Consider the following 17,088-nt stretch of genomic DNA (forward strand, 5'->3'; position numbering starts at 1 on the left):
TTAAAAAAAAAATTGTCATTTATCACCCTGCTCTCTACCTTAAATAGTTTATTAGTTAACTAAAGTAGCCTTTCATGATATATATAGATCTTGATGTATACACTAATTAAGCAAAACTCTATTACAAAAAGCCCCAGTATTCTTTAAATTCAATTATCCTGCAATAATTTGTGTAAGGTAGAAAGTATGTGCAGCTTTTTCCTGAGATACTATGAAAAAGATGCAATATTTATTTACCCCAGGTCACTATGAACAAATATGGAACTATCCTAAATTTGTATGGTCAGCATATCATAATGTCACCGTTGACTATCAGCTGATTGTAAAATTTATGTTAAGATGATATCCTCAAATAATCCAATGGACTTCAATAGAACAGTAGATTTTTACGTTCTTACATCATTGAAAATATAGGAAAGACCTAACTAAATGTATAAATTTCCCTGAGGATCAACAAATTTCTAAATGGTGTGAAGAAAGAACCCTAATAAAATCATAATATCAGAGAGTTTGGAAGAGTTCCTGGAGGTAATGCATAATTTGATGATATATCTTAAGGTATAAAAGCCAGCCTCCAAAATGGACTTTATTCTTCTTCCTTAGGCACTTTACTGACTCAGAAAACTTAACGCCAGGAAGTTCTTATTCATGCCTAACCGAAGACTTGCCTACTTCACATAAGCCTCTCATTTTCTTCTCAGTGAAAATGGACAATAGCTACTCGTCACCTCCAGGACCATATTTCTTTATATAATAAGATACTTCTTCGTTTTCATCCTGTAGCTTTTCCTTGTTGAGTTTAACACTAAATTCCTGTAGTTCTTACCCACAGGATCTATGACTCACTTTTTTACATTGTTATTAGCTAAAGCATCTTTTCCTTTTCTATGGTAATTTTTGCGTAACTTATGGACCTTATAAATAGGTCATAATAGTGCTTAAAAAGCCCTAACAACTTTTACACTGCTAGGTGACTTTGGCCCTTTTCTTCATAAACACCAACATTATATTTCAAATTTGTAACTGACAGATGATTCATTCTGAAACTGTTTTCACCTCCAGTTTTAAATTATTATAGATACATACACAAACAGACACAGTTTTTTTCCGTCTCTGAGTGAATTATTGCATATTTGTCCCTATTAAGCTTCGTCTCACTTAAATCACCTTTTAATTTGCCAAGGTCTTTATGAATTCTTGCAGTGTGGTTCTAGTCAATAATCACCCCTACACAATATAAAATAATCTGCATGTTTAATAAGCTCACTCCCTATTCTATACTTCAAATCAACACCGAAAATGTTCATTAGAATCACGGCCAGTGCTGACTTATGGGAAAAACTTTATTCAATATACCCTCCAAGGCTGACATTGAACCATTGATCATAACCTCATGTACAGCCTGCTAACAAGCTGTGATACAATAATACATAATACTACTACCAAAAAATGACCCAAATAAAATACGATGTACATTCAAATGAGGAATCAATAGTAATTTGTGATTTTTTTTGCTGTAAGTTCTGTTAAGGAGCTCAAAAACTTTAATCACACTATCAAATTATTCATAGTGGAAAGAAATAACTGAAGAGAAAGAAGTGACCAGGAATAACAGCAGGGCAAATTTAATAGCCTATCTGAAGACCCAGTAGAACACTACTGTCAAAGGAAGGTAGAAGGGCATTGTTTCAGGGAGGATTCTAATGAATCTATCTAAAAACAAAGATCCTGGCTCTTCATAACACAGAGCAGGAGACCAGGTTTCTACTGATAACTTAAAATTTCCCAAATACGAAATATATTTTCTTTTTTCCCAGTGCAGTAGGACTGTGGATCTCTCCAAAGAAGTTTTTTTTTGTTTTTTAAATCATTCAGAGAAATTATGCTTTATTCCCAATTGGGTATATTGCTTTTTTGAAAAATTTCGACTAAAGGTATACATAAAATGCATGTCCTTATGTCCACAGTCAGGCCTTACTAATAGCTGTTCAGATTACAAATGCCCAAAATGTTTTGGAAAGGTGCCCCCACCCCCACTCCCAACCCCTGCCCCATTCAGCAGCAATCCTGAGGATTCTGCAGCATTGGTCTGAGAAAATGGCAATCTTCATCTGAAAAAGCCGCCCAGGAAGCCACCCGCAGATCTGTTCTTTATCTTCTCCATGACATGCCATGATCTGGAGCATCTGGCGATTTTTAACTTAGGTTAAAAGATCAGGGTTTGAGAAACAGGGGGTGTAATAGGGGTGTGTGTAGTGAATGTGTGTGTGTGTACATGTGTAGGAGTGGAGGAGAAAGTCATTAAAAATAAATTGACTATCTTTAGATGACAGGAACTTGCAGAGCAACTAAGAGGATCAGAGAACTAATGGGGTCAAACAGACACTTAGCAGAGGGTGGGGGTCAGCACATCAAGATTGCTGGTGTGATGAAGAGGACAGAGAAAGAAAGGTGACACAAGAGAAACAGAAAGAAAGAAAAAAAAGAAGATATGGCAAACCAAGAGTTTCCTTTCAGTTCTGCCTTACAATCTAGGATTTCTTTTATAAGAAGAATATGTGAATGTATTTTCATCTGTTATCTCAGACTTTGTTTTTTTTATTTTTTAATTTTTTTAAAGATTTAATTTATTTATTTGACAGAGAGAGAGAGACAGCCAGCGAGAGAGGGAACACAAGCAGGGGGAGTGGGAGAGGAAGAAGCAGGTTCCCAGTGGAGAAGCCCGATGTGGGGCTTGATCCCAGAACGCTGGGATCATGCCCTGAGCCGAAGGCAGATACTTAACGACTGAGCCACCCAGGCGCCCTTCAGACTTTGTTTAATAAGATACCTCATTCGTGTAGTTGATAGAGAATTGTAGAGATGAAGGGACATTGAAAATAACTTAATCCAAACTATGGAACAAATATTTGTGCAGTGAGAGGAGGAATGGATTACATTTTTAAAGACAGAAAGCTAAAGTACAAAGTGGTTTAAAGAAATAAACTGAGGGCTTCAGAGGGGAGGGGGGTGGGGGATTGGGATAGGCTGGTGATGGGTATTAAGGAGGGCACATATTGCATAGGACACTGGGTGTTATGTGCAAATAATGAATCATGGAACATTGCATCAACACCTGGGGATGTACTGTATGGTGACTAATAAAACAAAATAAAAATTAAAAAAAAAAAACTTGCCTTTTTCTTTAATAGCAAGAACGAGGCTTGAACAGTTGAACTAGCAGGTCTCCAATCTCCCTCAGCAGCATTCTACCCTACAGCCCTGCCTGCTGATCCCATTGTCACTATTTCTATCATGTATTCTTCCTACATTAGTTTCACAAAAACATGCCCCATACTCAAACCAGCTCTTCTTAAATGACTCAACCAAATACTCCTGAGTATAAGGTTTTTATCATATCCACATACTTTTGGTAGAATTTATTGATTCAGCTGATTTCAGGTAAGGAAGGAAAACAAGAAATAGAGAGGAGACAGGAATTTATGCTTTCAAGTTCTTAATAGGTTTCTGGGTTGAGATGATGAAGCCTGGGGAGAAAGAACGAGGGAAGGACTTGACTTGCTTAGAATAATTGCTTGTCTAGAAGAAGATCATGTTAGGGGTTGTGGGCACTTATTAGTTTGGCAAAGTTTTCATCTCGGTGAGATCAGTGTAAATAAGAGTCTAGAGCGAAGCTAAAATAGTCCTGTTCCTGGGAGTCACAAATAAAGTGGGAGACAACTTTTAATTAAATGCTCACTGAAGGGTGGCTTTGAAAAACTCGGAGAGTTTTAATTTTTTTTCAAAAAGAGAAAATCACGGTCTATGATATCTAGATGGCTATATGTTTATGAAACATCCATCCCTGTAGTACTTAAGTGCTTTGGCAAGTAAGCCATTTCAAAGCCGAACAATATAGAGGAAGGAGATGAATGTCTTCCTCTGTCTGCAGGAGCAGTGTACTCTGAAGCTAAGTCTATACAATTCTGTACTAAACTGAAACATGAAAGTGGTATGAATCAGGCCCCGCTCACTTCAGCGACCTTGATTTTGGCTGTTCCTAATAAAGTGTGCAATTCCCTGCTGAGAGCTATGAAGTGGCCTCCCCCTGGAAGCCCGAAGTGGGTGAGACACTAAGAAAACCTCGATGGCATACCATTTGGGGCTCCTTCTCTTATTCCGGAATAACGGCACACAAAAATGGCTTTCATATTTCTTCCTGATTTGCTATGAGGTACATAAACAAATCGTGAGGTTCCGCAGTCTCAGGCTAGATTCTAAGAAACCCCCTTTCTGGTTCAGTTTACCTGTAACCAGCTATGCACTCAGTAAGTTACACAATGCGCTGTGCTGATGCAAAGGTGGTACAAGCACGCTCAAGAATACACATTTTAATTGAGAAGGTAAAACAAGCAGAATACTGCCCCAGCACAGGGGTGCGTGTAATTCAGGGTGTAAGCTGGGCAGAGGCAAAGTGGTTTAAAAAAAGGAGAGAGACACTGAATCTAGTTATGAACCCTGTGGGGACGGCGACACGGAGGCAGCAGCTTCTGAGCTGTGCTAGAAGGGGGCCAATTAAAGAGGAGTTAAGAGAGAAAACTTGCCTGACAAACAGATGTCCTGACCCAGGGTCAGCACGGTCACTGAGTAGCAGCTTGATCGTAGTGGTAGTTAATGAAGCTAAGGTGAGACAACAGTGGGTTATTCAGCCAAGCCCTTATTTATATTTACATTTGGATAAGGCTTCCTGACAGCCAGTGTTATTTTTTTTTTTCCTAACATTTGGGGGCTTGGAGGATTAAATGGTGAGACAAGAAGACAACCCCCAGGAAGATGGACTGTGAGGGTGGGCTGTGGCGGCTATGCCTAAAGGAATGCAGCAACAACAAGGAACTCTGAGGTCCAGCTAGGGGGGCCAGGGGGAAGGAAAAATTGAGTGTATGGAATTGTGGACAAAACAGTAAAAATGATAGTGACAAGCAGCACGGAAAAGGGTGGAGGGAAGAACAGTCCAAGGAATCCACATGAGCTCCTAGAGAACTAGCAGAAAAATGGAAGCAAATGTAGGGTGTATCCTGGCACTGTGCTGTTATTTATGTTTCTTTCTTTCCCATTTATTCTTTACATTAAACCTATGAAGTTGAACCCATTATCTTTTTACCCTTAGGGAAAATAAGGCTTAAAATGCTTATGGAAAATGACAAGATCATTCCACTAATAAGTGGCAAAGGATTTGAATGCAGATTTATTTAAATGCATGGTCTCCTGTGCCTGTTTCTAGGATACCACGTAACTTAGAAATATCTGAAATTAACTTAGCTAAATATAATTCAGCCATTGATTCTTTCCTGCAGAACTCTTTATTTTTCAGAAAACTTACAGTGACCCTTGTGGTTTTCATTCACTCATTTATTCATTTGTTTATTTATTTTGTTTGATAAAGTTTCAGTGTATTTGCTAATTGTACATGCATGATATGGTCCACTGATTAAGACAAGGCTTCTGGTGCCAGATTGCCTGGATTTATTATCCTAGCTTTTGGTTTATCATCTTCACAACGGAGATGAAAATAATATATCTCTCATGGGGCTATTAGGAAGATTAAATGAGAAAATCTAAGCAAAGCATTTAAGAAAATGTCTTTCATATAGCAAGCACCCAGTAATGTTAGCTGCTGTTATTACTAATACTATGTACCAGGCATTCAGGGACACACTATGGGTACAAATATGAATATGGCATAGCTCTTGCCTTTGAAGAATTTATACTCTCAAAGAGAAGACACACATGTAATGGCTAATTGTGCTTGTGCAAATAGGTGATGCCAGAAGAGAAGGGAATTCTGGGTCATTTCAGGGAAAGGGAACAGCATGTAAGCTCCACGGAAGTATGAAATGTCCTCCAAGAGTGGCTTAACTGGAGCATGAACAAGTGTGAGAATGGACTGCAGTTGGTACCAGTAGAGAAATGAGGCTGGGTCAGCTTTTGGAGGGTTCAATATACTTGGCTACGTATGGAGTTGCACTTTTATTTTGATTGGATGTGGTAATAATGGAGGTTTCCAAGTCAATTTTAAGGATGGAGGAAGGTAACCATCTGGACTCCGCACTCTGGATCATAAGCCTGAATGAGAAGAGAATGGGATAGAGGGGAATAATAGTTGAAGTACGAGAAAAGAGAATAAGAAGTGTGAAACAGTCGGCAGAGAGACTTGGGATCGTACTCCTGGTCATTTCATGCCAGAGAAATGAAAACATATCTATACAAAAACAGAAATGCACATAAATGCCCTTAGCAACTTTATTTGTAATAGCCAAAAACTTGGAATCAACCAAAATTCCACGCAATAGATAAACTGTTAAACAAACTGGTACATCAGTACCGGAGATCACTAGTCGGCAATAAAAAGCAATGAACTATTGATGCATGCAGCAACTTGGATAGATCTCAAGGGTGTTATGCTGAGAGGGGGATAAAAGGGCTATTTCAAAGGCCACATACTGTATGATTCAACTTATATAGCATTCTTGAAAGATTAAAAATCACAGGAAGAGAGGACATATTAGTTATTATTAGGGTTTGGGGATAGCGGGGAAGAAGGAGTGAGTGTAGAATGAAGATTTTTGTAATGATAGGATAGTTCTACAGCTATTGCAGTGGTGGTTATACATTCTGTACATGTAATAAAATGGCATTGAAATATTTGCATACATTGTATCCATGTCAATTCCCTTGTTTTGATATTGTATTATAATTACTTAAGATGTAACCATGGGGGGAAACTAGGTGAAGGGTACATGGGACCTCACTATGTTATATCTTCACAACTTCCTGTGTATATATAATTACTTCAAAATAAACTGTTAAAAAAAGTTTGTTTAAATATTAATAGAACATATTGCAATACGATAAGCTATGGATTATTAATTCTTTGTCCTTCAAAAATTATGGCATTTTCCTATTTTCTCAATGTCGCCCTGTATTACTTTGAAAATGCATTAAATTTACTAAAAATAAGTCTGACTTATTTTTTGATGGCTTAAGGCTAAAAATAATTAATAGGCAGGATAAAAATCCATGAATAGCAGACATGGAGATGCAACTTTTCTGCAAAACTGCATCTGAAAAGTGATCCAATCAGAGTGATTTCTAGAATTTTCTCACACTAGTAACTCTCTTCTTCCCTACCTGTTTAGTTATGAGGTAGTCAACCACATTTTCTACTTAAAAATCTTGAAAAATAAACTAAGTCAATATTCCTGCATCTGCTCTAAATGTAACTGTTAACTTAGAGATACAAAGTTTCTCAAGCCACAGTTCTCTTAAATTCCCTTAAACCTTCGGTATTTTCAGATTAAACAGCCCTGAAACAAGAAGATATGTGGTTCAAGTTTTATATTAAATAGAAACCTACTGGTTTCCATATACTTCTACATCTTTCCTCTCCCACCCAAGTCTGCTCCACAGATGAAGCTGTCTGTCTTCAGTGATGTCACTCCATTATCGCTGGGAAACATTCTAAATTCTTCAACAAGCTTTATCATGCTCTTCAGGATTTGGTTCCACTTTTCTCTTTCATTTCCTGCCACTCTCACATCACCCATCTCAATTCAGGAAGGAAATTAACAGATTTTGATCATCTGCCCTTCGCTAGACACTATCCTAGGGATTTCATACCTCCCTCGTTTTTGCCGATATTCTCCAGTAAGCCACCCCTTCAGTCTTTTGGAACTCTCTTTCAAGATCAAACTCTCAGATGATACCTTTGTGATGCCTGATAGCTTTTCTTCCTTTCTCCTTCCCCTCTTCTCCAAGTGATTGAATTAAATCACTCCTTTCCTATGTTCACACATTTCACAAATAAATTTATCATACTTCTTATGTCATCAAATTTTTTTTTAAAATTTTTTAAAAGATTTTATTTATTTATTTGACAGAGATAGAGACAGCCAGCGAGAGAGGGAACACAAGCAGGGGGGAGTGGGAGGAGGAAGAAGCAGACTCATAGCGGAGGAGCCTGATGTGGGGCTCGGTCCCATAACGCCGGGATCACGCCCTGAGCCGAAGGCAGATGCTTAACCGCTGTGCCACCCAGGCGCCCCTATGTCATCAAATTCTACACTGCTATATCTCTAACTAAATTGTGACTCAGGGATAATATCTAAATATCTTTTTAGACTCAATACCTAATATGGTGTTTAAATATATCTATTCAGTTGAATTAAATGAATAAAGGGAATATATTTATTTAGTTTTTTATAGTTAGAAATACCTGTTTCCAAAAAGCAGGATTGCAATGATCTCTTTGAATAGTAACTTGCTAAAGATAGTTACATAGTTTTGTGAGGGCAAAGGAAGGAAAGAAAGAATTTCGTTAGAGAGCACCTGCCGGTTCTACCATTCTCTCTGTACCCAGACCTGGTGACAGACTTAGATTTCTAAGCTAGCTAATAGTCCATTGCGTGGCACTGAGAAAAACAAATGCTCAATATGTTTTTTCTTTTCCAAATGTGAGCAAATGTGGATAAAAAAGTCCTGTTAATAGTATGCTAAGGAAAAAGGAGACTTCTCCAGTGACAGGATAGAATATGGATCTCTTTTTGCATCTACTTGGAAAGAAATTTATCCTAAATTAGTTTATTCAGTGACTACATGAAGTCAAAATTTGTTTAGTCCAACCTCAAACATAATGGTGAACGAATGTTTCAAACATAAAAATATGGTGGGATTTTGGGATCCCTTCGAATAGACCCAAGCTTACTTATAGCCCCAGGAATTGAAAGACCTCAAGTTTCACCACTGAAGACCAATCTGATTCTAAAGTTATTAATGACTATAACTGTACAACTGTGATTTCCCTCATAGCTCTTTTCACCATATATGTGAAAGAAGTGGTTTTTTGAAAATTGCATCACAACAAAAACTAATGGAACTAATGTTCATGATGTTATTACCCAGCGTTTACTCTGAAATTGGCTTCAAAACTTCACACGCTCCATATCGCCATTGCCAATTTTAGCCTGGTTACCAGTAGAAAAAAGTACATTCCATTTGCTAGGTATCTAAAAACAATTAGCTATATGCTGTTACCATTCAATCGCAATGAACAAGTCCAAATATTATTAGAGTCTTGTAGAAATTGCATACTTTTTCCTTTAGAAATTGAAATGTATACCTCAATGTTATCCACCCCAACTGTGTCATCATCTGTCATACGACATCATATCAAGCAGCAGAACATAGTTATTATTGAAGGGGTATAAAATTAAACTTGGAAATTACCTTTTTTTAATGTTTTTTTTATTATATTATGTTAGTCACCATACTAAACTTGGGAATTTTCTTTTCAGGGAAATTTTACTTTCAAAATTTTAATTAATGGCAAGTGCCAGCTAGAAGGTTAGATGTGGATANAATGTTTTTTTTATTATATTATGTTAGTCACCATACTAAACTTGGGAATTATCTTTTCAGGGAAATTTTACTTTCAAAATTTTAATTAATGGCAAGTGCCAGCTAGAAGGTTAGATGTGGATAAATGCCTAATTTTGAAAAAGGGATAAATTTTGTAAAATGCATTCAGTTCCTCATGAAAAAATCTATCAGATTTCTCTTAACAAAATTTAAGAGTTTCTGTCAACCATCTATCTATTCAGAAGTAGCAGCTTTTCCCCTCTCTCTCACCGACTTCCCTCTATCTCTGTCCTTCTGGGTCTGGAGAAGTAACTTTGAATTTTGGGAATGAACATGTGGCTGATGTATGTATGCCAATGACATAGCAAAAATGAGCTGAAAAAGGTGCACTGACAAGCATTACTTCATTTAGTGATGAGCAAACCTTATTAATATAAATGATTAAGGAGAATGATATTGGATGGCCTTGTGGGTTTTGTTTATTCTAAGAAAAATTAAACTTAGAATTTTCCAAGAAAGTTTGACATTAGTTGCAGATGGAACTTTAAATGTTTCCAAGAAACACTGCTGGCAATTATGTTTACCAATGCAGCTGAGGCATGAAATTAGAAGATAACTTTAAGTTTGGGGAGAGAATCAGGCTTCTCTTAACTCCTTTGGCTCAGATTTTTCCCCTTTCAAAATTAGTCTAGTGATAAGATTAGAAGGAAGGGAGATTTATTATACCCACTGTTGACTTTTAATAATGTGAGCTGGCATTAGAAAGAAGTAATTTTTTAAGAAATGAAAGCTCAGTTATTGTGGATTGTGGAACTATACTTGTGGGAAACATCATGTGAAATTATGATCTTTTTTCCATTAGGTTTTACCTTTACAGAAACCTTATGGATGTAAAATTTGATAGAGGCTTCTGTTCCCACTGCTATTGCATAAAAGTCAAGATACAAACTAATGTTGGCAAAGTTGGTAATGACTAAATAGTTCAGATACACACACTCACCATGAGGTCTGCAACCCCAGGGAAGCAGATTAGGCAAACAAACTGTAAAAACAATCACTAGATAAGGAAAAATTTCAGTGGGTAAGACCATGGATTGGTATCGGATTGACATGGGTTAGACTTCTAGCTCTGACATTATTGGCTATGTGATCTTGAGAATTTAATCTGCAAACTTCTGTTTCTTCACCTACATTATGGGAATAATAGTAATGCCTGTGTTATCAGGGTGTTTTTCAGGAATAAATGAGTTAATATATGTAACGTGCTTAATAAATTCATAATAAATTCTTAGCAAATGTTAGTCATAACTTTTATTCCTTTATTGTCCTTTATTGCATAAAATCAATTATTTTATTTACTAAATTTTCTTCATGTATTTATTTAAAATGTTTCAAAGTCAGACATGAGCTACATTGGTTTTTAGCTTAAGTACATCCAAAATGTGACAAGTTAAAGATAATCGATACGAAGTATATTAGTGAGATATATACTCTATCTTAGTTTTTAAAACAATTTTTCTTAATGTGATTTCTTTTTAAAAACAAAAGATTTATGTATTTATTATATAGAAAGAAAGAGCACAAGCATGAGGGGCAGAGGGAGAAGGAGAGAAAATCTCAAGAAGACTCCGTGCTGAGCATGGAGCAAACAACGGGGCTCCATCTCATGACCCTGAGATCAGGACCTGATCTGAAACCAAGAGTCAGATGCTTAACCAACTGTGCCATCCAGGCGCCCCTTTTTAATGTGATTTCTATTGACTGGCTCTGCAAGGGGTCCTACCCTGAATGGCAGATAACAATTATAGATGTAATTAGCTCATGTTAGGATGTATGCCTACAAAATGTGCCCCATATAAAAATCACCTAACTTTTGATATTTATTTCCTCAGACCAAATAAGGATTTGAAACATCATTTACATCCTCACACTTAGCAATGAATAAGACAATGACATATCCTTCATAATGTTCTCTAAAAACAACTGGCCATACAAGAGATGGGAATTAGAGTGGTAAAGTTAGAACATAGGTTCAATAATCAGACAGATTGAAGTATGGTCTTTAATAAATCACTTATTAGCTGCATGATTTTGGGCAAGCTACTTATCAACTTCAGTTCTAAAATGGGTTATTAATAGTATGTATTTCAGAAGATAGTTTAAGTATTAAATGAGCAAATGCATGTAAATCATTCAATACAATCTCGCTTTCTGTGGGTGTTCAATAAATGTTAATTATTATTTTCATAGTTTTACTGATTTCATTGATTTCTTGGCTGGGTGACTGTAGTAATTTTCATTATTGCTTAAAATAGGATTCTGATGGAGTCATCAGTTAAGCTTTCCATGAACTTAACTGTGTACCACTTATAACTGATACCCCACATAGAGCTGGCTACAAGGGTGGTAAAGAAGGTATGAAGATTTTGCACCAATTAAATAATTGGGAAAAATACTTGAGGAGCCTGATTTGATAAGAGAAGTTGGAAACATCGCCTTCAATAACTGGATGAAATAATTAACCGTCTGTTATGATTATTAGTTGAATTTGAGGATTTCAATTGTATACCACAGGCAACTGAAAAAAGTACCTTATTTCTTTATAGATTTTTAATTCTTGATTTTATTTTTTAGTATTGTGTTATAATAGTTTTGTGGCTATTAATGGACTTCATTTACAAATTTTTCTAAAGGGAAGAAGAACTCTTATGTTTTCCTTTAAAGATCAATTAAATCCCTAATGAATTCCTTTACAAATCTAATTATTCATAATTTTGAATTGTCAGTTTTGTTGAGAAGGACTGTTCTTTAACTCTAAGACAATTTATACTATCTTGTTCTTGGATGAATAAGACATTTTCAGGAAAATGTTTCTTAAAACAATATATGGAACATTATGTTCTAATAAGGCAAGAGATGCGTTGCGGTGCTGATCGTGTGGCGCGAAACCACAGGAGCGGAACTGGCTGTGCTGGATCATAGGCCTTCGGGCTCTCGGAGCTCATGGGAGTGGCATCATGAACTGACGCATTGACGTAGGTAACTTTCAGGATTCAAGTAAGTGCACCACAGTTGGTGACAACTTGCCACCACTGCAGCTGAACAAGCAGTAGTAATCATGACCACAGTAGCTATGACATTAGCTACAATGTAATGAAGACACAAGCAGAATGTGGTTTTATCTCTTTAGAGCTACCCTCTCTCTCCCTCTCCTCCTGCCCCTTTCTCTCTCTCTCTTTCTCTTTCCCTCTTTCCCTACCTGTCATCTATCAATCATCTAAGGTCTATCCAACTATTTACTCAGACAGTGATTAATGGGGCAGACTCAAGACAAAAACTGGTACTGTCAAACTTGAAATATATATATATATATATATATATTAGTATGACTCCTTTTTCTTCCTTTTTACAGTGTTGTCCAAACATAGTCTTACTTTGTGGAAGCTAAAACACTGAATATGTGTTTTTCTTCCAGGAAAATGTGGGAAACAGTATTAAAATTATACCCAGAATTTTATTTTATAAAATATGTTCTACCAATACAGGGATACTTGCATATCGCAAAATTAAGCCTTTATTCAAAAGGAGGGTGTAAATTTATTTTCAGATACCTTCTACTTATTTAAAGAGCTCTGGCTACTCTTGTCATTCCTCATGTTTTGTGGCACTGGAATCTTTGTCTACTTACTGGATGGAGCTTTCGATGCGGGTAATAGTGAGGAAAGCAGCAAGATTTGCTGTGTAAGATGAGATGACAATCAATGCAAATAGCCACCAAGCCCCCATCATCATTCGAGTAGCCAGAGTCGTGTATGGGACCTCTCCACCTGTGGAAAGAAGCAAATAGAATAAAGGAACATCAACAAGCATTTATTGAGAATCTGAGGTCATACACAATCAATACCAAATTAACTTTTAAGTACTGAAAAAAATCTTTGGACTTAACAACATCAGCATGGATTTCTGTATTTCGGTTATGTTTATTACTTCATATTTAATTCCCTTTTATGATGCTATGTAAGACCCAGCCAGAAAGAAGCAAGATAAATATTTAGTATAACTTGTTTCAGTGATACTTCTTCTACCTTCTCATTCAACCCTAGAATTAATTACCCTCTTATTATAACCACAGATGGTTACTTTATTTCCAAATGCTTCATTATTCAGTAGTTAGGTGCTATTAATACTATTGTGCTATATTTAATATAACTTTTCAGATTTCTACTTCAGTAAATAATATTGAAAATTACTTTTGGTTAATTTCCCTAGAATCATAGGTTACTTTTATATATATGTATAAATATCTATATATAACATATAATATATATAATTACTTTATATATATATATATATCACATCTTCTTTATTCATCTATTGATGGACACGGGTTGCTTCTATATCATGGCTATTGTAAATAATGCTGCAATGAACATAGGGGTACATATATCTTTTTAAAATGAATTTTTAAAAAATTCCAATATAGTTAACATACAGTGTTACTTTAGCTTCGGATGTATGATATAGTGATTCAACAATTCTATACATTACTCAGTGCTCATCATGATAAGTATATTGTTAATCCCCTTCACCTATTTCACCCATTTCCCACCCACATCCCCTCTGGTAACCGTCAGTTTGTTCTGTATAGTTAAGAGTTTGTTTCTTGGTTTGTCTCTCTCTCATTTTTTTTTCTTTTGCTTGTTTCTTTTGTTTCTTAAATTCTACATATGAGTGAAATCATATGGTATCTGTCTTTCTCTGACTGACTTATTTCATTTAGCGTTATACTCTCGAGCTACATCCATGTTGTTGCAAATGGCAAGACTTCATTCCTTTTTATGTCTGAGTAATATTCCACTCTGTGTGTGTGTGTGTGTGTGTGTGTGTGTGTGTGTATGCCACATTTTCTTTATCCAGTCATCATCGTAACGGACACTTGGGCTGCTTCCATAATTTATACTAGTACAACAAACATTGTGGTGCATGAATCCCTTTGAATTAGTGTTTTAGTATTTTGGGGGTAAATACCCAGTAGTGCGATTACTGGATCTGAATTAGTGTTTTCATTTTCTTTGGGTAAATAACCAGTAGAGGAATTATTGGATCATATGATATTTCTTTTTTATGTATTTAGGTATTTATTTGACAGAGAGAGATAGCAAGAGAGGGAACACAAGCAAAGGGAGTGTGAGAGGGAGAAGCAGGCTTCCCGCTGAGCAGGGAGCCTGATGAGGGGCTGGATCCCAGGACCCTGGGATCATGACCTGAGCCGAAGGCAGATGCTTAATGGCTGAGCCGCCCAGGTGCCTCCTCATATGATATTTCTGTTTTTAATTTTTTGAGGAACCTCCATACTCTTTTCCAGAGTTGCTATACCAGTTTACATTTCCACTAATGGTTCACAAAAGTTCTCTTTCTCCACATCCTTACCAAAATGTTATTTCTTATCTTTTTGATACTAGCCATTCTGACTGGTATGAGATGATATCTCAATGTGGTTTTGAATTAAATTTCCCTGATGATCAGTGATGTTGAGCATATTTTCATGTGTCTTTTGGTAATCTGAATGTCTCCTCTGCAAAATTGTCTCTTCAGGTCCTCTGCCCATTTTTTAATTGGCGTTTTGGTTTTTTTGGTGTTGAGTTGTATAAAGTTACATGAAGTCTTTAACCTTGATTAGAGTTGTTATCACCCACATGAAAGAATACTTGTTGAATTTTATTTATCCATGGCATAAAATCTGCAACTTGGGTAATTCAAATATCCTTATAGAACCCCCCCAAAATTATTTGATATCTGCACTTAGAAATCAAATGTTAAAAGTAATAGGGCTGTTGACTTCCAATTCTGGTAATTCAAAACAATTCTCTCACTGACAACAACTAGACAAATTAAACATATAATGCATTTCAGATCTAAAGAAGCAATAAAAAATTAGAAGATCAAGATTCTAGAGAGGAAGATAAACCAGAAATATGACCTGGTATCTAGAACTGCTTTTCCCTGAGATATAAATGCCAATTTAATGAGAGAAAGCTAAGAGACTGAGAAGCTGAATAGTGCTTTTGAAAGCCTTCAAAGCTTTAACAATTAGGGCTGGGTCTTGCCAAATGTAGGGAGGTGGGACAGAGAAAACCAGAAAATCCTCATTTGCTTGGATACCAATAATTAAAATTGTATTAATCCATGGGTCAAAGAAAAATCACTGGAGGAAAAAATATTTTAAAGTTGATGGTAATAGAAATATTCCATACCAAAATTCCTTAAGTTTTTTTTAAAAAAGATTTTATTTATTTATTTGACAGTGAGAGACAGCCAGCAAGAAAGGGAACACAAGCAGGGGGAGTGGGGGAGGAAGAGGCAGGCTCCTAGCAGAGTAGCCTAATGTGGGGCTTGATCCCAGAATGCCAGGATCACGCCCTGAGCCAAAGGCAGACGCTTAACGACTGCACCACCCAGGAGCCCCTAAATTCCTTAAGCTTTAATAGCTAATGGGATGCAGCCAAATTTGTGTTTAGAAGAAATGAAATGACCTGTTCAAAATATTGAAAGAAAATTGCTGCCAACCCAAAATTCTATATACAGTGAAGCTGTCCTTCAGAAATGGGGGAAAAAAAGACTTTCCAGAAACAAAAGCCAAGGGAGTTTATTACCAACAGATCTACTTTACAAGAAATGTTAAAGGGAGTTTTTCTAGTGGAGGTTAAAGAACACAAATTCTCAATATAAAACCTTAAATGTATATCGTAAATCTCGTATGTAATGGTAAATGTGTAGTCATAGTCAGATTTTGTAATATAACAGTGGTATATAATTCAATTACAACTCTAATTTAAAGGTTAAAAAAACTAACATAGTAAAAGTAATCTACAATAATGTACAATAATAATACCAAAAATTACAATAATCTGTCATTATTTTAAAATTGTAATTTTAAATTTTAAAAAATGTAATCATAACAGAAATAACCTAAAGTGTGAGGGGGAAGGGAAGTAAAAATGTAAAGTTTACAAATTCTATTGAAGTTGTTATCAGTTTAAAATAGTGTGTTATAAACTTAAGAGGCCTCCTGGTAACCACAAAGAAAAATACTATAATAATGACACACACACAAAAAACATGATAAAGAAGTGAAAGCATAGTGATACCAAAAGACATCAAAACACACAAAAAGGCTGCAGGATAAGAAATAAGGGAAAACAGATCTATAAAAAATTCAGAAAACAATGAGCAAAATGTAAATAGTAAGTTCTTACCTATCAACAATTTCTTTAAATGTAAACAGATTAAATTTTCCAGTTAAAAGACATAAAATAGATGAATGGATAAAAAAAATCAAGACTCAATAATATGCTGTCTAAAAAAGACTTACTTTAGTATTAAAGGCACTTATAATGAAACTGAAGGAAAAAAGAATCTTTCAAGCAACATTGATAACAAAAATAACAAAAAGCAGGGGCAGCAATACTTATTTCAGACAAAATAGACTAAACTAAAAATGATAAAAAGAAGAAGGACATTATGTAATGATAAGGGGGTCAACACATCAAGAAAATATAACAATTACAAATATTTATGTGCCCAACACTAGAACATTTAAATATATAAAGCAGAAACTAACAGAGTTAAAGAGAAATAAACAGTAATACAGTAATAGGTGGGGACTTCAGTATCTCTCTCTTAACAATGAATAGA

General features: G+C 35.8%; 1 protein-coding gene across 1 annotated transcript in view; it reads right to left on the bottom strand.

The window, feature by feature from the left end:
• The window catches only part of GRID2 (glutamate ionotropic receptor delta type subunit 2), a 1,429,995-nt gene that overhangs the window by 220,369 nt on the left and 1,192,538 nt on the right, over positions 1-17,088 (bottom strand). The window contains exon 12 of the mRNA XM_034672012.1: positions 13,082-13,220. Coding sequence (XP_034527903.1) covers positions 13,082-13,220 — 139 coding nt within the window. The remainder of the gene's footprint in view (positions 1-13,081; positions 13,221-17,088) is intronic.

This window comes from Ailuropoda melanoleuca, chromosome 11 (assembly GCF_002007445.2).
Source record: "Ailuropoda melanoleuca isolate Jingjing chromosome 11, ASM200744v2, whole genome shotgun sequence".
NCBI classification, from domain to species: domain Eukaryota; kingdom Metazoa; phylum Chordata; class Mammalia; order Carnivora; family Ursidae; genus Ailuropoda; species Ailuropoda melanoleuca.